This window comes from Phacochoerus africanus, chromosome 9 (genome assembly GCF_016906955.1).
Source record: "Phacochoerus africanus isolate WHEZ1 chromosome 9, ROS_Pafr_v1, whole genome shotgun sequence".
NCBI classification, from domain to species: domain Eukaryota; kingdom Metazoa; phylum Chordata; class Mammalia; order Artiodactyla; family Suidae; genus Phacochoerus; species Phacochoerus africanus.
Window position 1 is genome coordinate 23,962,393 of NC_062552.1, and position 21,597 is coordinate 23,983,989.

The window sequence follows — 21,597 nt, forward strand, 5'->3', positions numbered from 1 at the left end:
GGAAATTTCCTTAGTATAACCACCTGGCCACACACAAACGGAAAGCCAGAATGAAGTGCTAGCCAACACCTGAAGAGTTACCAATCAAAACCAGAACCAAATCTCACTACTCTCCCTACAAAGCAAAGCTAAAGAGGCTGACTACTCAGTCAGTGGTTTTCAAACTACCCTACCTTAGAATTGAGACAGTCTGTGAATTAGAACAAGCACTGCTGCTAAAATTCCCAACAGCTAAACAACAGGGGGAAAAAAGGTAATAATGTGATTCTACCAAGTTTAATCCTCTTCAAATCACTGGCTACAGAAAAAAAAAAAAAGCGAACAAAAAAGCAAAGAACAGTGAAGAAAAAGCAGACCGACTGAATCTAGCATGCCTGACCCTAAATCTTTATACCTTTCACATTTGATATTTTCTGCAAGTAAATAGTTCCTGGCTCCAAGGATGAGAGGTTAAATACTGACTGTTCGTAAACAGCATCACAACTTAAAGAGGAACAATTTGCGCCACTGGTGCATTCTTCCTGGAAGAACACACCAAAATGTGTTTATTTCTTTTCAGTCAGCATTCTATGTGGCAAGTGTTGGGGGAGAAATGGCAGGGTAAGTTGTCATTTCTACCAGCAGTTCATTCTTTCTTTCTTTTGCTTTTTGGGGCCGCACCCACGGCTTATCCCAGGCTCCGGGTCGAATCAGAGCTACAGCTAACGTCCTACACCACAGCCACAAGAAGGCAGGATCCGAGCCACGTCTGCGACCTACACCACAGCTCACGGCACCGCCGGATCCTTAACCCACTGAGCCAGGCCAGGGATCCAACCCGCATCCTCATGGATACTAATCGGATTCGTTTCCGCTGCGCCACAACGGAACTCCCTCTACCAGCCGTTCTTAGCACTAACTCCTCTTCAGCCCCAGCACACCTCTAACCAGCCTCGACTTCTTCTCAGCCCCATCACTCCTTTACCTAACATCTACTCCTCCCCAGCTCCATCAACTCTACTCAGCACCTCCTCCCAGTCTCATCACACCTCCATCAGCCGACTCTTGCCCAGCCTCATTACCTCATCCTTTTCCTCCAAAGCCACAGGCCTGCGAAGCTTCCAGCAACAGGAGAGGAAAGTAAAGAGGCATTAACGCAGGAATCCGGAGTCCCCACACAAGCACCACCGGCTCTAGCGGAGAAACTCAAGTCGCAGCCCCCAAATTGGAAAACGCCGGGATTGGCTCATACCCAGAACGGCTGTTTACCGCGTGCTCGCAGCGGTAGGGCCCCGAGCCAGGAGCTGAGGATACAAAGGTGAGCAGTAGAGTCCCAATACCAGCTCTCTCGGGGCTCCCACTCAAGTGGGGGAGGTAGACAATTTCCATAAAGCCCGCCTAGCAGGGACGAGGCAAGGAACATTCGAGGCGCACCGCAGGGAGAGCTAAATTAATCCTTGCATGTTAAAAGGCTGAACCTCAACTAGTCGGAAGTGACGTGCCAGCTGAGATCCGCAGGTCCGCCACGTAATTGGCCGCCGCATCGGCGAGCCACCTTCCCCCAGGCCGGCTTGGAGAGAAGTGTAGCTCAAAGTCCGCAACTCGCCCTTGCCCCGCCCCCGGCGGCTCCCAGCCCCACCCGGGACTAGGCGAGCCAGGAGAGAGCCCGGGCCCTCACCCTGTCCGGGTCTCGCCCACCCGGGCGCGGATAGGCGCCTGAGGGCAATGGGCTTCAGCGCTCCGCCGCGCGCATGCGCGGTATTCTTTTCCCAGAGGATTCCTCGGATCACCTGGACGACCGCATTTCAGCTACCTGTCCCTCCGGGTTCCTTCTCGCCCTTGACTCCTCCTGCTGGTTCTCACCTCCATCCCCCAGCCTTCTCCTTCTTCCGCAGGCGTCGCTAGGCCCTCCCGCGGCCGCCCGCCGACACCCCGGCTTCCACTGACACGAGCCTCTCGGCGTGGCTTCCGCTTCCGGCGAGTATTGTGTGTCGCGCTGCGGGGCGGGGGCGGGGGGAGGAGGAAGGAGGGAGGCAGCGCTCCGGCGGCTCCGCGCCCCGCACTCCCGGACCCGAAGCCGGGAAGGTAGGTGCTGTCCCGCCGCGGCGCCCGGGCCCTGGGGCCTGCCCCCGCCGGCCGGCTGCGCACGCCGCGTCCTAGCGCCCCGCGACTGCGTCACCGGCCCCCCGCACGTAACCACTGCTGCCTCCGCCCGCCTCGGGCCCGGGCGGACGTTTTGCCGCCCCGGCGACGTCAGCGCGTCCGGCGTTGCTTGGCTACCCCGCCGTTCCCCCGTCCCGCTGCCGCTCGCCTCCCCGGGTGAAACTCTGACGCCGTCACCGCGGGTCTCGGCCGCGTCATAGCGGCGGGCATCCCACCTTCACGTCACACCTTCTTCTCACCTGGACACGCATCCCTCCCTCCCTGCCAACCACGGCGTTTCCTTTCCCCCTCTCCAGTCCCCCTTCGCCAGATCTGGCGGGAGAAATGGAGACGGGGGTGGGACCGAGTTGTGGACCACGCTCAGGAGAGGGTCGTACGGTGGGACCCAGGACAGTGGTAGAAACAAAACGAGAACGTTTCCGAAGTTTGCCCTTCTACTGAGATATGAGGAGTAGAGGCAAAGAAATGACCAACCCAGAGGCACCCAAAGCCACACTATTGCTGTAGCTCCAAGTTCTCTCCTCATGCTTCCTTAACCTTTTCCCCATCTCTCACGCTGCTGCTTTACCACTCTAGATCCTTCCTGGTCCCTAATTCTGCATACAGTTTAACTCACCCCAGGTGAGGAGACCACCTAATTTCTAGAAGGTTAGGGAAAGGGAGTAGTCACTGGTCCAAGTTGGATTCCTGTAGGTAGAAAAAAATCATCCGACTGAACTTCTGGTTGAGGGAAGAAATTCAGGTCCAAACAAGTTAACCAGTTCTTACTCCAAATGAAACACTTTTCACGTGTGCCATAAATATATACAGGAATAATCATTGTTAACCCTAATCATTACATGGCCACTTGTCTCTCAACACATAGACTTAATAAATTTATTCTCTTGGGTCCTCTGTGTGGGAGGGGGGGTCCACAGGAGGGGTTAAGGGGATAGAGAAATCAACTATTTTCGTGGATAAAAGTGGTGATGTTTTAAGTGGAGTAGAGGACCAGCCTTCTGGTTTATAAATCTCTTACATGCATTTGCAATTCTTTTAAGGCTTCATTTGAGGAAGTTTTTGATTGCCTCTTTACTTTTAATTCCCAGCCACTCCAGAACCTATTATTTGGAGGTACAGTACATCCAAGGAATTAGTTATTGATGTTGATTTCAGAAGACTCCAGTCATTGCTGAATACTTAGAATAGACATGTCAGCTATCTTTTCAAGAAGTTCTTGCCCTGGGCTCAGTAATAGAAATAGACTTTCTAGTACAGTTGCCATGAATTTATCACTTTCTAGCAGTTCCAAAAGTCCAAATGCACACAAATAGAAATGAGTTGTTGTATGAATCATTTCATTCCGAAAAGATGGCACACTTCCTCTAGGCTAGCCTGCTAAAAGGAAGAATAATTCCAGACTTCTGAAAAAAAGAGGTTGTTACCCTTGCCTAACTCACTCCATTTATTACCGTTTGAAAGAGTGAGAGAACAATGCCAGAGAATCAAGCTTAGGTTCCAATGGGCTATTGTAGTAAAACTCTTCTGTAACATTAGGCTTTAATGCATACTTAAGGAACCTTAATTAGGAGTTCCTGCTGTGCTGTAGTGGGTTAAGGATCTGGCATTGCTACAGCTGTGGCATAGGTCACAGCTTCAGCTGGGATTCGATCCCTGGCCCCAGGGAACTTCCATATGCCACGGGTGCAGCCAAAAAAGAAAAGAAAGAAAGAAACCTTAATGTTTGACTTTTATGGCACATTCCACTTTCCGAAACTCCTTTCTCATCCATTAGAAAAAATATGTCGGGGAGTTCCCATTGTGGCGCAGCGGACACAAATCCTACTAGTATCCATGAAGATGCAGGTTCAATCCCTGGCCTTGCTTGGATTGCCATGAGCCGTGGTGTAGGTTGCAGATGCGGCTCTGCTTCAGAGTTGCTGTGGCTGTGGTATAATTGGCCGGCAGCTGTAGCTCCAAATTGACCAGTAGCCTGAGAACTTCCATATGCTGTGGGTTTGGCCCTAAAAAGCAAAAAGAAAAATGTGTTGGAGTTCTCTGGTGGCTCAGCCAGTTAAGGATCTGACATTTTCACTTCTGTGGCTTTGGTTCAGTCCCTGGCCTGGGAACTTCCACCTGCCATGGGCACAGCCAAAAAAGATAAGTATGTCCAACCAGGAATTCATTGGTCTGGAACTATTGGTTCTAAGACACAAATGGAATGAAACAGAATCAGGAGAAGTACTTTGGGCTAAAGTTGAAAGGGGCTTCTGTTTCTAACAAGAGGAAGTGATAATAGACAAGAGATTGAGGGTTATATGTCAGTTTGCTGCAGAGAAAAAAAAAGTTAATGTCTGGGAGTCACAAGTTTTGGAAATGGAGAAACAAAAGAGCTTGACTAGTGGGAGAGAAGATGTAAAATACCACGATGGGACTAAATCTGCAGTTAGCGTTTAACATGGACGTACATGTCAGGTCAGGGATGCCAAAAAATTAAACCTCCAATTAACATTTTTCTTTCCTCTTCCCCCTTCCTAACTTCAAGTTAAATAATGGCAGAGACAAGTCTGTTAGAGGCCGGGGCCTCTGCAGCCTCCACAGCTGCGGCGCTGGAGAACTTACAGGTGGAGGCAAGTTGTTCTGTGTGCCTGGAGTATCTGAAGGAGCCTGTCATCATTGAGTGTGGGCACAACTTCTGCAAAGCTTGCATCACCCGCTGGTGGGAGGACCTAGAGAGGGACTTCCCTTGCCCTGTCTGTCGAAAGACATCCCGCTACCGCAGCCTCCGACCTAATCGACAGCTGGGCAGTATGGTGGAAATTGCCAAGCAGCTCCAAGCTGTCAAGCGGAAGATCCGAGATGAGAGCCTCTGCCCCCAGCACCACGAGGCCCTCAGCCTCTTCTGCTATGAGGACCAGGAGGCTGTCTGTTTGATATGTGCAATTTCCCACACTCACCGGGCCCATACCGTTGTGCCACTGGATGATGCCACCCAGGAGTACAAGGTAGGGAACCAGACACATGATGCCAATGCAGGGCAAGGGAGAGGAGCGCAGAGGGTGAGAGATTCCCTGGGTAGAAGATCATAAGTTCCTGAGGGCAAGACGGTATCTGGTCCTCACTCCATAGTCCCCTCAGAGCTACATACACTAGGCACACAGCACATCTGATCAGTTATCCTCAGGCATGAAGAAGAGCAGTGAGAGGAGTTCCCATCATGGCACAGTGGAAAGGAATCTGACTAGGAACCATGAGGTTGCAGGTTTGATCCCTGGCCTTGCTCAGAGGGTTAAGGATCCAGTGTTGCCATGAGCTATGGTGTAGGTCACAGACACGGCTCAGATCTGGCATGGCTGCACCTGTGTCATAGGTCAGCAGCTGTAGCTTCCGTTGGACCCCCAGCCTGGGAACCTACATATGCTGCAGGTACGACCCTAAAAAGCAAAAAAAAAGCAATGAGAAATATCCCAAAATTTCTCTCTGACTTTTATAACACATCTGCGTATGTGTGGTCCTGGAATGTATTATGTTTTTCACAAGTGAATGAAACCGCATGGAGAAGATCAAATTTAGGAAGAACTGAAAGGTAGTCTGGTTTCTTCATTCTTTCCTCCTGCTCACATGCCCCTTGTTTAACCTAGTATTGGGCATAGATAACATCACTTTAGAATGACCTCCACCAGGCTAAGCTGAACCAGTCTGTTTGCATCTTGCCCAGATGATAGATAACATGGTATACGGATTAACTTACCACTGGGACCCAGGATACATGTTTGAGTAATAGGAACTCGAGATTTTAATGTCTTAGGACTTTATCAAGAACTTTGACCAATTATATTAGTAAAATCTTAGAGATAAGATTTTATGGTAGTTTCCAAAATAAGTAATCAAGATTGTATTATATTTGCAAGTAGTTAGAGTTGGATAGGACAACAATTTAAAGAAAGATATCAGGGGACAGGAGGTCACTTTGACAGTAATAGGCAGTTCCGTGAGTAAGAAAATGAATAGGGCAGGAGAAGGACAGAGAGTTGGTGACAGCTGGACACTGAGATTCAGTGAAAGGAAAGTTTGGTGAACAAAGAAGGTGATATGGAGACAGGTTGGTGGCAGGAAGAGGGACCTGTAGGAAATTGACACCCCAAATGACAGACAAGGCAGTTGCATCAAGAGGTGGTAAGAGATGGATAGGAAGCAAAACAAATGGTTTAAAACAAATGGGTTAGTCTCTGAACATAGGATGTACCAGATAATCCCAAATGCCATTCTCCCACTTTGCACCCCTCAGGAAAAACTGCAGAAGTGCCTGGAGCCCCTGGAGCAGAAGCTACAGGAGATCACCCGCTGCAAGTCCTCTGAGGAGAAGAAGCCTGGCGAACTCAAGGTAAAGGCAGGAGATCCATTTGGGCTGCTCTACAGGCAGTTAACCAAACATTAACCACACACATTATTTAACCCCCCCAGTTCTGGTTCCTTAGAAAAATGCTATTCTCGGAGCTCCCGCTGTGGCATGGTGGGTTAAGGATCCCTCGTTGTCTCTGAGGCAGCAAGGGTTCAATCCCTGGCCCGGTGCAGTGAATTAAGGATTCATCGTTGCCACAGCTGTGGTGTTAGGTTGCAGCTGTGGCTGAGATTCAGTCCCTGGCCCAGGAACTTCTATATGCGGCCATAAAAAGAAAGAAAAGAAAAATGCTGTTGTCTCAGAAACGATGGTATTTTTATTAAGCTTGATTGTCATTAAACATTGTACTTAGATTAATTGTCATGGATTAAGTATTGAGAAAGATGGAAGAGGTGAAGGACAGAATATCTTATATCTGTGGAGTTGAGGGAGTTCATGCCTGTTGGTCTCCTTTTCTTTGTAAGGCAGGGGAAAAGGCTCTCTGCTGAGTGGGCAGGGATAGAAGTTTCTTAGAGGGATTGAGGCAAGAAGAATGTGGAAGATGCACTCGGGAGGAAGGATGGAGGAGCTGCCCAGTAACCTCTAGACACATTCTCTTAACTCAAGTAAACTCAAAAATGCTAGATGAGGAGTTCCCGTCGTGGCGCAGTGGTTAACGAATCCGATTAGGAACCATGAGGTTGCGGGTTCCGTCCCTGCCCTGCTCATTGGGTTAATGATCCGGCGTTGCCGTGAGCTGTGGTGTAGGTTGCAGACGTGGCTCGGATCCCGCGTTGCTGTGGCTCTGGCGTAGGCCAGCGGCTACAGCTCCGATAAGACCCCTAGCCTGGAATCTCCATATGCCGTGGGAGCGGCCCAAAGAAAAAGCAAAAAGACAAAAAAAAAATGCTAGATGAGGTTAGTTTCTAGGATAGTCTTCCTCTCCCCATCCTCTACTGTAGGATCCTATCGGTGAAAATCACTGCTTATGTAGCCTTTCCGGAACCTTTAGAAATTAGCTCTTTTAATTTGCATACAGTTTTGCATCTCTTCCATAGCATTAACGTATTTGTAGCATGGTATTTTGGTATCTGTCCTATTTCTTCTATTGGACAGTGAGACATGTATTAATAGTAGCAGTAATAATAACTAGTATTTATTGAGCCCTGAGCATTAATTCATTAGGTGTCCAAGACATTCCAAACTTTCAGGATTGTGTTAGGTCTTAGAGTTCTGCCCGGATTGAAGTTCTAAGAATTCAGGCTAGACTTGGCTCAAATGGGACGTAGAGAAGGTACAAGATAAGAAGAAGGGAGTCCAGGAAGTCATATTTGGCAAGAGTGAACTTAGAGACCCTGTAAGGTAAGTATTGTTATCCCCAGTTTACACAGGAGGAAACAGAACTTGATAAGTGACTAGTCCAAGATCATATAGCCAGTGTGTGGCAAAACCAGGGATGCAAATTCTTTTTTTTTTTTCTTTTTTTAATGTGAGTGAGTTGCAACATTTATTTCAGGTTCTCTCTTGTTTTTTTTTTTTTGTTGTGGTTGTTTTTTGTTTTGTTTTTTTTCCTTTTTTGCCACACAGGCAGTATGTGGGAATTCCTGGGCCAGGGATCAAACCTACAGCACAGCAGCAGCCAGAATCTCAGTGGTGAGAATGTAGGAGCCTCAACCCACTAGGCCATCAGAGAATTACCAGGGACACTAATGCTACATGAATCAATAAATATTTACTAAGGAGTTGCCATCATGGCTCAGCAGTAATGAACCTGACTAATATCTATGAGGACATGGGTTCAATACCTGGCCTCACTAAGTGGGTTAAGGATCTGGCACAGCCATGAGTTGTGGTGTAGGTTGAAGATGTGGCTTGGATCTGGCATTTCTGTGGTTATGGTGTAGGCCAGCAGCTGCAGCTCCGATTCCACCTCTAGCCTGGGAACCTCTATGCCACAGGAGCAGCACTAAAAAGACCAAAAAAAACCCAAAACGAACAAATAAATATTTACTAAGCAGTCTAGTATAGGCCAAACCCTGTCTTTGATACTGGGGAACAACGATGAGCAAAAACACAGTCCCTACCGTCCTTCAGCTTATAGTCAAGTGGAGAAAATAGAAATGACATAGCACAAAAAGCACAGTTGCAAATTCATAAGGAGACAGTGTAGAAACTTAACCTCATCAAGGACTTCCAGAAGAGGGGCTCTTCTGCGGTGCAGCAGGTTAAGGATTTGGTGCTGTCATTTCAGTGGCTTGGGTTACTGCTGCGCTTATTTATTCCCTGGCCCTGGAATTTTCATATGCCTCGGGCACAGCCAAAAAAAAGAAAAAGAGCGAGAAAGAAAAAAGATTTCTAGAAGAAATAATGAGTCGTTTTTGGAGTTGATATTTAGGGACCACAAAAAATTAAACACAGGTTTGAAATTAGTAGAAACACTAACTTTTTTAAAACAATGACAACATTTCAACAAGAAGTAAGTATTATTCAGTATTACTAAGTATTACCTTGGTGCTTTATACATTTTAACAAACAAGCATTTGAATTTTTTAAAACTTGAACTAATTTTGAAAAATTAGTTCATTTCGAAAAAAGTTCTTTGTCCTTTTGGAGGGTTACCTAAGGAAATATGTGAAAATAAAGCTTATTCCCTGGTTATTAGCTTTCTTCTTCCTGTTGATCACCTTCTTAAAGGAAAAGAATGGAGAGAAGAATAAAAATTTTTTAAATGTGCTAAATGCTTGAACAGAACTGTAGTGTCTTTTTAAAATGTAAATTATCATTTCAATGGTCTCTGAAACTATCAACCAACCAGCAACATTCCTTCAGAGACCTTTTGAATTCTCCTTTCTCTCCCTCATGCCCACCTCCAGACACATAAACTCTTTTAGAAATAAATAATTCGTAATTAACCATGCAGAAATGAAAATTATGGATAAAGTAGCCTATCTGCATTTTTTTTTTTTTTTTTTTTAGGGCCACAGAGGTTCCCAGGCTAGGAGTCTAATCAGAGCTATAGCTGCCAGCCTACACCACAGCCGGAGCAACGAGAGCCGAGCCTATGATCTACACCACAGGCAACACCGGATCCTTAACCCACTGAGCCAGGCCAGGGATCAGACCTGCAACCTCATGGTTCCTAGTCAGATTTGTTTCCATTGTGCCACGATGGGAACTCGATATCCACATGATTTTTAAGGAGGCCGTCATGCCCAAATATGACATAACAAAATAAGAGGAATTTATAACAAAATCTAGTGTGTGAATATTTGGGAAAGATACTACAATGTAGTTTTATCCTTGTACCATCATCAACAATGCAACAAATACAAATTTACACTGAGGTAATTGTGTAGTAATGTTGACTCAAATGCCACAAGAAGTTTGGCTGTTGATAACAGTTTTTCAAAATGGTAAATAACTTTTAGTAAAGTTCTAAAAAATATGTAATTTTAATGATTTTTCACCTATTCCTAACAAATTCAGGTATATTAAAACCATATACAAATTACTCTGTGTTATTTATAAAGTGGCACCCCTGGTTCAGTCCTTGGCCCCGGAATTTCCATGTGCCACAGGTGCGGCCAACAACGAAAGCACAGGCCTTCAAGTCCAGGACTCGTTTTTTAATATCCAGCAGGACTAGAGAAAATGGTGCAGATCATCTTGCTGGGTGGCCTCACACGTTGGAGGAGTGTTAGCATCCTTTCAGGAGCATCCCCAGTCATGCAAACAAAATTTCCCTGTTTCCAAAACATCCCTGTATATCCCTAGAGGAAGGTAACACCCGATTAGGAACCACTGCCCTACAAATATAGAGGGGAAAAAAAGAGAGAGAAGGGATTATGGGATTATATGAGACCCCTTTGCCTCCTTTTTACCACATTTATGAATCCTAGGTACTACCCATACATAAGCCCTAAACACACACACACAGGAAAAATGGGTGGCGGGAGGTGTGTGTTTGCTTGTTTAAGGATGTGTTTTACTTCAGGGTAAGTGTGAGAATATTTTTTTATCCCCATGTGCTCCTGAGGAGGCAGCAGTGGAATGGGGAGGAGCAAGCAGCTCTCGGACTGGAGCTATAGTCAGTCTCTGTTGGGAACTAGCTTGAAATCCAGAAATACAGTCTTTTGAGGCCCACTTTCTATTTACCCTCAGCCCTGCCTTCCAGTCCATAGCCACTTCCTCCTTCCAGAGTCTCAGTCTCTGCTTCTCACTTTCCTTCTCTCTTGAGCTGAATCAGTCCTCTAATACTTGGGGAATCCTTTGGGGAGATACCTCTTGTTGCAGTGGGGGTGCACAGGGGAGGATGTGCCTGCTGATAACTCTCAGAAAGGGTCCCATATTATCCAATTTCAGGAACGTTAGAGGTTTAACGGAAAGAAAACGTGTTTCAAATTTCAAGCAACTAATTACTAGCAAACTTCTATAACCTGTTCCTGGGGCAGAAACTGTCAGTCTCTGAGTGACTTGAAACTGTTACTAAACAGGTTCAGCCCTGAAATCTACATTTATATTTTATAATGATCCATTACTAAAATCTTACTAATTGTGATACTTTACCAGTTGTTTCTCAGGTTTTTATCAAGTAGATGTCTTGCAGTGTAGAAATGATGACAGTCTTTCACTTGCCAGTATTTGTACTTACCTTTTCTTGGCCAATGGCATTAGCTAGAACTTTAGGGAATAGCAGAGGTATTCTGATCTCTGAGGTAGTAGGTGTCATGATATTATTGAGTTCTTTTTTTTTTTCTTTTTTCTTTTTTATCTTTTTAGGGCCACACCCACAGCATATGGAAGTTCCCTCTAGGGGTCAAATTGGAGCTACAGCTGTCAGCCTGCACCACAGCCACAGCAACATAGGATCTGAGCCTCATCTGACCTATACCACAGCCCAGAGCAATGCCGGCTTTCCAACCCACTGAGAGAGACCAAGGATCAAACCTGCATCCTCATGGATACTAGTCAGATTCATTTCTGCTGAGCCACAACAGGAACTCCCTATTATTGAGTTGTTATGTCTTGAATTTTTTTTTACTAAAACATAAAAGTACAGTTTTTTTGGAAGTTAATTTAATAAGTATATGTATTTTTTAGGGCCATATCCACAATATTTGGGAGTTCCCAAGCTAGGGGTTGAATCAGAGCTGTGGTTGCCAGCCTACACCACAGCCACAGCAACACCAGATCCTTAACCCACTGAGCAAGGCCAAAAACTCATGGTTGCTAGTGGGGTTTGTAATCTGCTGAGCTACAACGGGAACTCCTCATAAAATTTTTTTTAACCTTTTTTTTTTTGTTTTTTTGTCTTTTTAGGGCTGCACCTGTGACACATGGAGGTTCCCAGGCTAGGGGTCTAATTGGAGCTATTGCTGCCGGCCTACATCAGAGCCACGGCAATGCCACATCCGAGCCGCGTCTCTCCCCTACACCACAGCTCACAGCAATGCCAGATCCTTAACCCACTGAGCGAGGCCAGGGATCAAACCCGCAACCTCATGGTTCCTAGTCAGATTCATTTTTGCTGTACCACAATGGGAACTCCTCCTTTTTTTTTTTTTTTGTCTTTTCTAGGGTTGAACCCTCGGCATATGGAGGTTCCCAGGCTAGGGGCCCAATAGGAGCTGTTGCTGCTGGCCTCCGCCACAGCCACAGCCACGCCAGATTCAGGCCAAGTCTGTGACCAACACCACAGCTCACGGCAATGCTGGATCCTTAACTCAGAGATCGAACCTGCGTCCTCATGGATGCTAGTCGGATCCATTTCCACTGAGCCACGATGAGAACTCCAACATTGGTTTATTTTTTAACTTTCCAAGTGGTCTTCACTCCCAAGTCATCAGTAGGGGAGACAGTGGGGATGGAGCCATTCTTTACAGAAGGAAATTCCAGTGGGGAGAAACATGAGTGTCCTGTTAAGCTCTTTCCAGTGACACTGGAAGTCTGTGTGAATTTATGCACATGGTGGGTGCGAAAGGCACCTATGCCACCCTGGCCCTGTTAAACATAACACCCTTCCCCTGTCCTCAGAGACTAGTGGAGAGTCGCCGACAGCAGATCCTAAAGGAATTTGAAGAGCTTCATCGGCGGCTGGATGAAGAGCAGCAGGTGTTGCTTTCACGACTGGAGGAGGAGGAACAGGACATTCTTCAGCGCCTCCGAGAAAACGCTGCTCACCTTGGAGACAAGCGCCGGGACCTGGCCCACTTGGCTGCAGAGGTGGAGGGCAAGTGCTTACAGTCGGGCTTCGAGATGCTTAAGGTTCGACCTTTGCCCCTGCATAGCCCCTCAGGCAGAGCGCAGCCTAGCTTTGCACAGGCCCTTCGGCAGGCCTGCAGTGCTCACTCCTCCGCTCTGCCTCTCTAAATTCCAGTTCTGTCCTCCAGACATACTCAAAGGATCTTTCTCTACAGAAAGGCTTCTCTGATTTCTCCCGTCCCCTTCTGATCATTTCTGTGCCCTTAATGTCTTGCCAACAATTATGTGCTTCACCTGTACCAAAGAAAAAATTCACTCTTTTGAGAGGAGAGTAGTCTAGTCTGAATTAGTGAAAAAACTATGCATTAAAAATTGTGTAAATGCAGTAACCATTACTTTTAAGTCCTGGAACGTGATCTACTTAGTACTCAGAATAGAAACAAAGTTTGAAGGACACTTGAAATAATGTATAAGTAATATATTGCTTTTAATATGTAAATAGTACCTCTAAAATGTTTGAAATAATCTGTTTTCTTAAGCAAATGAATGATGTTAGCAAGGCTGTAGGAAACATATTTCTTATCTTAGAGATCACATTGCCAGCATTTGAATAAGTAAGGCTTCGTTGTACATTTATCTGCATGTTATATATTGCTTGGTATTTATTCTCGTGTCCTTTCATGTATGTGTGTTCTGCCTTCCACATTAAACTGGGAAATCCTTGGGGGGCAGAGATTTGTCTTCTTTGTCTTCTGGACCCCAAGTATTCACAAATCAGGATTGGCGCACAGTTGTTTAATATTTATTAACCAATGCCAGACGAGGGATACAAACCACAATGGGAGAGTGTGATTCGTCCCTGTGCCAGCAGTCTGGAACTATCTGTACTGATCCTCAAGGAGACAGGTGTGTGGTTGGTACTTGGGGGACAGAGTAAAGAGCAGACACAATCCCTGTCCCTAGCATTGAGCTCCCAGTGTCCTTGAAGAGCAAAGACAAACACACAAGAGACTGTGTGGAAGTGATACCAGTTACCAAGCGTCATGATGACTGAGAGTTGAAAGTGGGGGGTAGGTCGGGAGAGATGTGCTTGGGTCCCTCTGGAGTTCTTCCTCTTGCATTGAGACCCTTAGTTTGCCTCATGCCTATTTAATAGATCTAAAACGTTTGGGAGGAGGGGAACCTTGTGCCTTTAGGACCCTTGACCACCGGGACCAATACTGCTTTCTTTTCTCCTTCCTCTAGGATGTCAAAAGTACCCTGGAAAAGTAAGTGATTCTTGTATCTCTTCGAGTGAGTTAGGTCTTGGCTTCAAGAGTAGGGCTGCAATGAGGAGTTGGGGGAGTATGGATGGGAATATCATGCAGCATCTGGGTAGGATATGGAAGAAGGTTTATTGTGTCCATGGAGCAGAGAGCAGATCATCGGGAGTACTAGCCCCTTACTGTTTCCCTTTGACCATCAGGACTTCCTTGTTAAGGTAGATACCAAGATTCTACCTGGGCCTGTGGGTGAAAATGTGTCCAAACAAGATGGAAGGAGGAAGGGGCTTGGGGGAGGGGGGTGATTACCTATTTGCATGAAATATAACAATCCTTTCAAAAAGTTCTAAGACTCATTCACACAATAATGGTCTGTCCAAGGGACCACATGGCTTTCCATAGATGGGCAAAAGAAAGCAACAAGCAAATACTTGTCTTGAGGGAGGAGAAGGAAAGTGGGGGGATGGAGAATTTTAGTTTCTCCCTAGAGATGACAACATCTGAAAACTCACTAAGCTGGAGCTTCCCCTGACCCTGCCCTTTCTTCCCCTATCTCCCCATCCCTCCTAGATGTGAGAAGGTGAAGACCATGGAGGTGACTTCAGTGTCAATAGAGCTGGAAAAGAACTTCAGCAATTTCCCCCGACAGTACTTTGCCCTAAGGAAAATCCTTAAACAGCTAATTGGTGAGTTGTTCCCAAAAGGAAACTAGCAGAGGGAATCAGCAGAGAGAAGAAAGTCTTTAGGTCCTGCTTTCTCTGGGCTTCAGTTATCCCTTCCCTTCTGTCCCTTTTCATGCCCATATCCACACCCACCTGTACCGGGCTTTCAATCTCACTCTGAGTCACAACTCTAAGTGAGAAGCCTCGGACTTCCCTTCGTGGTGCAGCGGAAACAAATCTGACTGGGAACCATGAGGTTGCGGGTTCGATCCCTGGCCTTGCTCAGTGGGTTAAGGATCCAGCGTTGCCGTGAGCTGTGGTGTAGGTTGCAGATGCAGCTCGGATCCTGCGTGGCTGTGGCTGTGGTGTAGGCTGGCAGCTGTAGCTCCGATTGGACCCCTAGCCTGGTAACCTCCATATGCCATAGGAGCAGCCCTGGAAAAAGGCAGAAAGACAAAATAATAATTAATTAATTAATTAAAAAGAAAAGGAAAGAAAAGAAAAAATTGAAGAGCCTCAGGTGTCATCTCCTTTTAGCCTCATACTTTTCTCAGTAGGGAGCCAGAGAGGTTAAATAATTTGCCTAAACTGGTCCCCTCTCACTATGCTTACTTGGAAAATGATCATAAGCCAGGCTATTCCAGGAAAACAGACACGTGGTCACCCCATCACTGGCCTATAATGCTGTCTTGTTCTGTATCCATCTTAACATTTTCTGTTCTCTCTGGCCCTGGGACTGTGCCTTGAGCTTCTCCACACAGTGAGATGGATGATGATGTCAGGGGGATGGCCAGAGGACCAGGCAGCAGCCCAAACCGCCAGCCCTTTCAGAGTTAGGAGATCATTCTGTTTATTTTAGGGCCAGGATGAGAAGTGAAGCCATTGTCCCCCCCTCCCCTCCCTTAGGTGACACCAAGGAGTGAGAAAATCAAACCATGGGGTTCTGGGGCCTTGCAGGGAGCAGGCTCTGTAAAGGCAGGCTGGAGAGTGAGGCAGGGGCGTTTAGCTATTCCCGTCCTCATCTAGCTCCCCACTCTGGCTTCTCCCGCCAGCGGATGTGACCCTGGACCCTGAGACTGCTCATCCTAACCTAGTCCTGTCGGAGGACCGTAAGAGCGTCAAGTTTGTGGAGACGAGACTCCGGGATCTCCCTGATACACCGCGGCGTTTCACCTTCTACCCTTGCGTCCTGGCCACTGAGGGCTTCACCTCAGGTCGACACTACTGGGAGGTGGAGGTGGGCGACAAGACCCACTGGGCCGTGGGTGTGTGCCGGGACTCTGTGAGCCGGAAGGGCGAGCTGACCCCACTCCCTGAGACTGGCTACTGGCGGGTGCGGCTGTGGAACGGCGACAAGTATGCAGCCACCACCACGCCTTTTACCCCTTTGCACATCAAGGTGAAACCCAAGCGGGTGGGCATATTCCTAGACTATGAGGCCGGCACACTGTCTTTTTATAACGTCACAGACCGCTCTCACATCTACACCTTCACCGATACTTTTACTGAAAAACTTTGGCCCCTCTTCTACCCAGGCATCCGGGCTGGTCGGAAGAATGCTGCACCATTGACCATCAGACCCCCAACAGATTGGGAGTGACAGGTAGGGACATGGGAATAATCAGGGTGAGGCAGGGTCAAGAGCTACGGGCCTTCCTTCCTGTGACCTGCTGGAGCGTCTTCATGTCTGCTGGTTCCAGTCCTGAACCATCTGGGAGAACACCATGGTTTCTAGAATGGTTTATGTGGAGGAGTAGGTAGGACTGGGCTGGGACGAGAGCACGCTGTGTCTCCCTCCTAACTGTCAGGGTGGGGAGCTGGTTCCCAGGGGGTTGTCGCCCCTGAAGTCCATCAGGTTTTCTGTTGCACAGGATGGGTTGGGAAGGAAGGAGAGGCTTTTCCAGAAACAACAAGTCTATGGGAGGGTCTGACTTGCTCAAATCAGAGGAGGAAACCAAAACCCCTGTACATCCTTTTAGGGGGTTCTTTGACCCAGAATGGTCTGGTTTCTTTAGGAAGATCACAGGGGTCTCTGTACCTCTAGACTGAAATTAAGTTGAATGACAGTTGCTCTCGTGGGTCTAGAAGTTGAGGAGTTTTGTTCAGGGCAGAGATTGGGCATCAAGGTTAGAAAGAAGGTTTTAAAAAAAAAAAAAAGCTAGAAGGTTAAAAAAAAAAACTTAAGAAAGAAGGTTAGGAAAGGGGGCTAAAGAAACAGATTCCTAAAGACTGCTGAAGAGAAGAGTGGCTTTGGTTGCCATCATGGGTAGGACTGACTGAGGTAGGAATGCGGGGAAGAAAGAGAACCCAGGTCTCTGCCTCAGCCTTCAGCAGAGCTGGCTTATCACCTGCCTCCTTGTAGTTGCTCGTCTCTAAGAGCTGTTACCTTGCTCATCTGGAGAGGCAAGGTGCAGGAGCTCCTGCAAGACGTGTCTACCCCTTCACTGCTTTCCCAACCTGGAAAGGAGAGAGTCAGGTATTAGAGGAAAGAGAAAAGTATTCCTATCCAAAGCCCCTGCCTTAAAGAATGCTACTGAGTAGCTGCTCCCAAGTTGTCAGCCTTGTTACCTGGCTAAGGTGTCCAAGCTGGACGGGGGAAAGAAAATGGAGTCTTCCTCACCCTGGGACAGGGTAGAAGGGGGTGGTATGTATAGGGAAGGGCCAGATAGGCAACTTCCTTTGGCCTGTGTGCATATGGCCTGGAACTAGTGTTCACAAGAGCCAATTTTTTTGCTTGTTTGTTGCCATCCTTCACCTTTTGCCATTTCTCCTATCAGAGAATGTAAGTCATTTTTATGTTAGGCCAAAATAAACAAACTGTAGGGTACATATGTTGTCAAAAAAGGTAAAGCAATGCATGCCAAACCAAACTAAAATGACTGGATTATCTGCTACTTGGGTAATCAGGGGTTCACTGAAGATTAGGATAAGAAACTGCAGTTTATTGAGGGCATTTCAGCTCCTCCTACCACCTCAACAGGACTTTGTCCAGACTCTCCTCTTACCTTTGTGCCTTGACTGTGGTTCTTTGTGGCAAGATGCTTTGGTTGGTAAAACAAAATATGGAACAAAGGATCCACTGAAGTGATCTCTGTGTCGTGTGGTAATTTGATGACAGCTTCTGTTGATGTATACGAGTCCTTGGTGTTAAAAATGCATGTTCCTGGGCCCACCCTCAGTGATTTGTCGCAATCTGGGATGAGCCTGGGCATGTACCTTTTTTTTTTTTTAAATGACCACACCTGCTGCATATGGAGGTTCCCAGGCTGGGGGTTGAATCGGAACTGCAACTGTCAGCCTACATCATAGCCACAGCAACACCAGATCCTTAACCCAATGAGCGAGGCTAGGGATCGAACCCCCCTCATGGATACTAGTCAGGTTCATTTCCACCGAGCCTTTTAAAGAATACTCCTCATTTGAGTCTGGGGACTGTTCTGAAACTTATCCAAGAGGAAATTTCAGCCATTTCCTTCAAGCTGGAGGCCTGGTTCCCTATCCAGCCTGACGGGGGTTGAGAGAAGAGAGAACTCTCATCCTCCCCTGACTTGGGCTGCCCTCTCCCTATCAGGGATTATTCCTGTTCTGTGGCTCTACATCTAAACCTCAGGACACAGTGATTATTAACTATGAAACAGAGGTAAACATATGATGTCCAATAGCAAACAGAGTCAAGGCAAGGGGAGGGATATGAAGCATTATATATGTCTGTGCTGGGGGACAGGGGGTATTGTTGACATGTTCCTGTACTCTCCCCTACTGCGTGTCCAGCACGGCATGACAGGAAGTGTGTTTCTTTAAGTGGAAAAGATTGGGAGTAAGCTGGGCTTTCTGAAGGCCAGGAGCCCTCTTCCCTACCTCCACTGCCCTCTCGACTCTTTCCAGCTTCCCCACCACTGGCGCCAGTGCTTCTTTTGAGTATATAACCCACTCCTTTAGTCTGTAGATCTTCCAGGCCATCTGCCTTTGGCTTCAGGAGCATAGGGCAGGAAGTAGCTGGGTATGAATTGTGCATAACCATCTCCCCAACCTACCTGCACAAAGAGACCAGTCTTCTGTCCTGAAAATGTTTAGCAGTTTAAGATTTTCTCTGGCTCCACTGGTCTCTCCAGTCTTTACCTAATATTATCGTGGGCATGAGGAAGACTAAAAGGAAGCCAAGGAGTTCCCTTGTGGCTCAGCGGAAATGAATGTGACTAGTATTCATGAAGATGCAGATTTGATCCCTGGCTTCGCTCAGTGGGTTGGGGGGGGCTCCGTCCTTGCTACGCTGTAGCGTAGGTCGCAGACGTGGCTCGAATCCCATGTTGCTGTGGCTGGGGCGGGGCGGGGTTGTTGGGGGCGGAGACAAAGCAAAACATAGATACCCCCTGGTTTGGATTACCCGCAGCAGGTGGGTTTGCAATTAGATGGGTTTGTGTGGCCGCACGGTGGCGCCGGATTGAGGAATTCCCACGGCCCCCAGGAACTACACTTCCCAGGAGGCTTTGCGCGGACGCCCAGGGCGGGGCTACCTCCAAGAGTGGGGCCTGTGAACTTTAGGGTGCGGAGCTGTGGCGCGCGGAGTGGATGGCGGGGCAGGTGAAGGACCGCGAGGCCTTCCAGAGACTCAGCTTCCTGTACCAGGTGAGTCTGCGTCGCAGCCCGCGCGTACGGAAGTGGTCCAGGGTGGCGGGCCCCCAGTGACGGCTCCGTCCCTCAGGCCGCCCACTGCATTCTCGCGCAGGACCCGGAGAACCAGGCGCTAGCGAGGTTTTACTGCCACACGGAGAGGACCATAGCGAAGCGGCTCGTCTTGCGGCGGTGAGAGGGGCACGAAGCCCGACGGCGGTGGGCGAGTCCAGGGAAGGGCGGGAGGGAGAGAGCAGGCGCCTAGACCATCATCCACTTCCGCCTCCAGGGACCCCTCGGTGAAGAGGACCCTCTGCCGTGGCTGCTCTTCCCTCCTCATTCCGGGCCTGACCTGCACCCAGCGCCAGCGACGTGAGTACTCCCTTCTGCTGGGGAATGTCCGTGGGCTGGGGGAGGGGAGGGCAAGGCTCCTTCCCCGGTTTAAATGGGTGCCAGCTGTGGGATATGGCGGCGGAGGCTTTCTCTAGCTCTGAGTTAAATTAACTCCGCCTGGATAGACTAGGTCTGGGCAGTAGAGAAATGATGTTGCCTTGAGAGGCGCCTCGCCCGTGCGTGATAATAGATGTTATTTGGCACCTGGAAGACATGCTTCCCATCTTCATTTATTCATTCAACTGTTATTTTTTGAGATGTGTCAGTCATTGCTCTAGAGTGTGATGGGGCAAAGTAAGACAGAAACAATTAGAATAGCATAGAAATAGAGTTCCCGTTGTGCCTCGGCGGGTTAGTGTCCGTGAGAATGCGGGTTCGATCCCTGGCCTCTCTCAGGGAGTTAAGGATCCAGCGTTGCCCCAAGCTAGGGTGTAGGTCGCAGATGCAGCTCCGATCCTGCGTGACTGTGGTGTAGGCCTCGGTTGCAACTCTGATTCAACCCCTAGCAGGAGAACTTCGCATAAGCCACAGGTGAGGCATGAAAAAGAAAATAGAATAGCATAGAAAATGCTTTAATTGGGGGACTAGTATACAAGTTACTTCAACTACTGATGGTGAGGTTCATTATAAGCGAAGGGAGTGGGAAATGGAAATCCTGGGTATTTGTTAGACCTCAGACCAAAGAGCTTGTGGTCCTCCAAGCTCAGGAGGCTGGAGTTTGAGGTGGGCAAAGGCAAGACATGAGGCTGGAGAGGGAAACAGGGCAGACCTGAAGAATCTTGTTAAGGAGTTTGGATTTTATCTTAAAGGGCACCAAGAAATTGACAGCGTTTATGCAGGGACCTGACACCATCAAATGTGTATGCAAAGTACAGAGGGGATGGAATCCCTACTGGAGAACAGTGGAGGCAAAACTGGGTACAGGAGACCTTTTCTTTTCCTAAACCTGGACACTCTCTTTTCCCCACATGCACCCCAGGCTGCAAGGGTCAGCGCTGGACTGTACAGACCTGCCTAACATGCCAGCGCAGCCAGCGGTTCCTCAACGATCCTAGGCATCTGCTCTGGGGCGACCGGCCTGAGGCCCAGCTAGGGAGCCAGACAGGTGAGAGGTGGTAAAGGAAATGGGGGTACCTTCTGGGCGTTGAAGCGGTGGGTAACATAGAGCTGCTAAGGACATGTAGGTGAGTTCTGGGTTGGTGTGAAAGGTGCCAAGGCTTAAAAAATTAATTCTGCTCATCTACTCAGATCCCATACCACCACAGCCCCAGCCAAACACAGCCAACCCCATCCCAGCCCACCTTCCTGAGGAGAAAGTGCAGCCTCAGAGCTCCAGTCACCAGTGATGGATTTACTCTACCTTCCAAATAAACTTTAATTCTGTTTAACTTTGCGTGATTCTGTTCTGTGAGTACTTAAGCTCTGAACTCCATTTTTCTCTGTTTCTGTCTGTATTTCTCTGTCACCAGCTAACCTCTTCTTTGTTCTTTTTGTCCTTTGTCTTGATCATCCTCACACTCCCACTATTCAGGGAGATGCCAATGTCTATAGACCACTTGGCCCCACCAAGCAGCCCCCATTTCCAGGACCGTGACAGCAGTGCCCCTCCACACCTGCTTCCTCAGTGCCGTGCCACATCTGGAGCTCAGGCTCCAGGGTTGCCTGTAAGGGTGCAAGCCTTCCTAGGGCTAGGGCAGCCCAGCAACAGCCAAAGCCACAGCAACACAGGATCCAAGCCGAGTCTTTGACCTACACTACAGCTCACAGCAATGCCAGGTCCTTTTACCCACTGAGTGAGGCCAGGGATCAAACCCGAGTTGTCATGGATCCTAGCGGGGTTCATTACCACTGAGCCACAACAGGAACTCCCCTGATGCTTTGTTTGTGTTTTTTGTTTTTTTGTTTTTGTCTTTTGTCTTTTTAGGGCCGCACCCGTAATACATAGAGGTTCCCAGGCTAGGGGTCC

General features: G+C 47.9%; 3 protein-coding genes across 8 annotated transcripts in view; 2 read left to right on the forward strand and 1 right to left on the reverse strand.

The window, feature by feature from the left end:
• Nucleotides 1-1,927, reverse strand: part of LOC125136809 (BOLA class I histocompatibility antigen, alpha chain BL3-7-like) — a 41,685-nt gene extending 39,758 nt beyond the window's left edge. The window contains exon 1 of the mRNA XM_047797610.1: nt 1,843-1,927. The gene's annotated coding sequence lies outside the window, so the exon portion shown is untranslated. The remainder of the gene's footprint in view (nt 1-1,842) is intronic.
• Nucleotides 1,842-19,177, forward strand: TRIM39 (tripartite motif containing 39). Of its 5 annotated transcripts, none has more exons than XM_047797605.1 (8): nt 1,971-2,064; nt 4,667-5,126; nt 6,410-6,505; nt 12,536-12,766; nt 13,949-13,971; nt 14,536-14,651; nt 15,680-16,230; nt 19,093-19,177. In XM_047797605.1, exons 2-7 carry the CDS (start codon nt 4,674-4,676, stop codon nt 16,225-16,227), a joined length of 1,467 nt encoding a protein of 488 aa, XP_047653561.1. In that variant the 5' UTR covers nt 1,971-2,064; nt 4,667-4,673; the 3' UTR covers nt 16,228-16,230; nt 19,093-19,177. The 5 variants fall into 5 exon arrangements, with proteins under 5 accessions (XP_047653560.1, XP_047653561.1, XP_047653556.1 ...); XM_047797602.1 differs by lacking the exons at nt 1,971-2,064; nt 19,093-19,177 and adding exons at nt 2,203-2,763; nt 3,231-3,334 and having other exon boundaries at nt 15,680-17,715; XM_047797604.1 differs by lacking the exons at nt 1,971-2,064; nt 19,093-19,177 and adding an exon at nt 1,842-1,956 and having other exon boundaries at nt 15,680-17,715.
• On the forward strand, nt 19,102-21,019 carry RPP21 (ribonuclease P/MRP subunit p21). Of its 2 annotated transcripts, none has more exons than XM_047797630.1 (5): nt 19,102-19,253; nt 19,330-19,430; nt 19,528-19,610; nt 20,611-20,736; nt 20,880-21,019. In XM_047797630.1, the coding sequence occupies exons 1-5, from the start codon at nt 19,197-19,199 to the stop codon at nt 20,975-20,977; spliced, it is 465 nt and encodes a 154-aa protein (XP_047653586.1). In that variant the 5' UTR covers nt 19,102-19,196; the 3' UTR covers nt 20,978-21,019. The 2 variants fall into 2 exon arrangements, with proteins under 2 accessions (XP_047653586.1, XP_047653587.1); XM_047797631.1 differs by having other exon boundaries at nt 19,354-19,430.
• Nucleotides 21,020-21,597: the final 578 nt, after the last annotated feature.

Excerpts from the sequence above, each read along its gene's own strand:
- TRIM39 (XM_047797604.1), top strand. The coding sequence starts at position 4,674 with ATGGCAGAGACAAGTCTGTTAGAGGCCGGGGCCTCTGCAGCCTCCACA. Across the intron at positions 12,767-13,948 it reads CGGGCTTCGAGATGCTTAAG|GATGTCAAAAGTACCCTGGA; the intron begins GTTCGACCTTTG and ends TCCTTCCTCTAG. Across the intron at positions 14,652-15,679 it reads AATCCTTAAACAGCTAATTG|CGGATGTGACCCTGGACCCT; the intron begins GTGAGTTGTTCC and ends TTCTCCCGCCAG.
- RPP21 (XM_047797630.1), top strand. The coding sequence starts at position 19,197 with ATGGCGGGGCAGGTGAAGGACCGCGAGGCCTTCCAGAGACTCAGCTTC. Across the intron at positions 19,431-19,527 it reads AAGCGGCTCGTCTTGCGGCG|GGACCCCTCGGTGAAGAGGA; the intron begins GTGAGAGGGGCA and ends TTCCGCCTCCAG. Across the intron at positions 20,737-20,879 it reads CCAGCTAGGGAGCCAGACAG|ATCCCATACCACCACAGCCC; the intron begins GTGAGAGGTGGT and ends TCATCTACTCAG.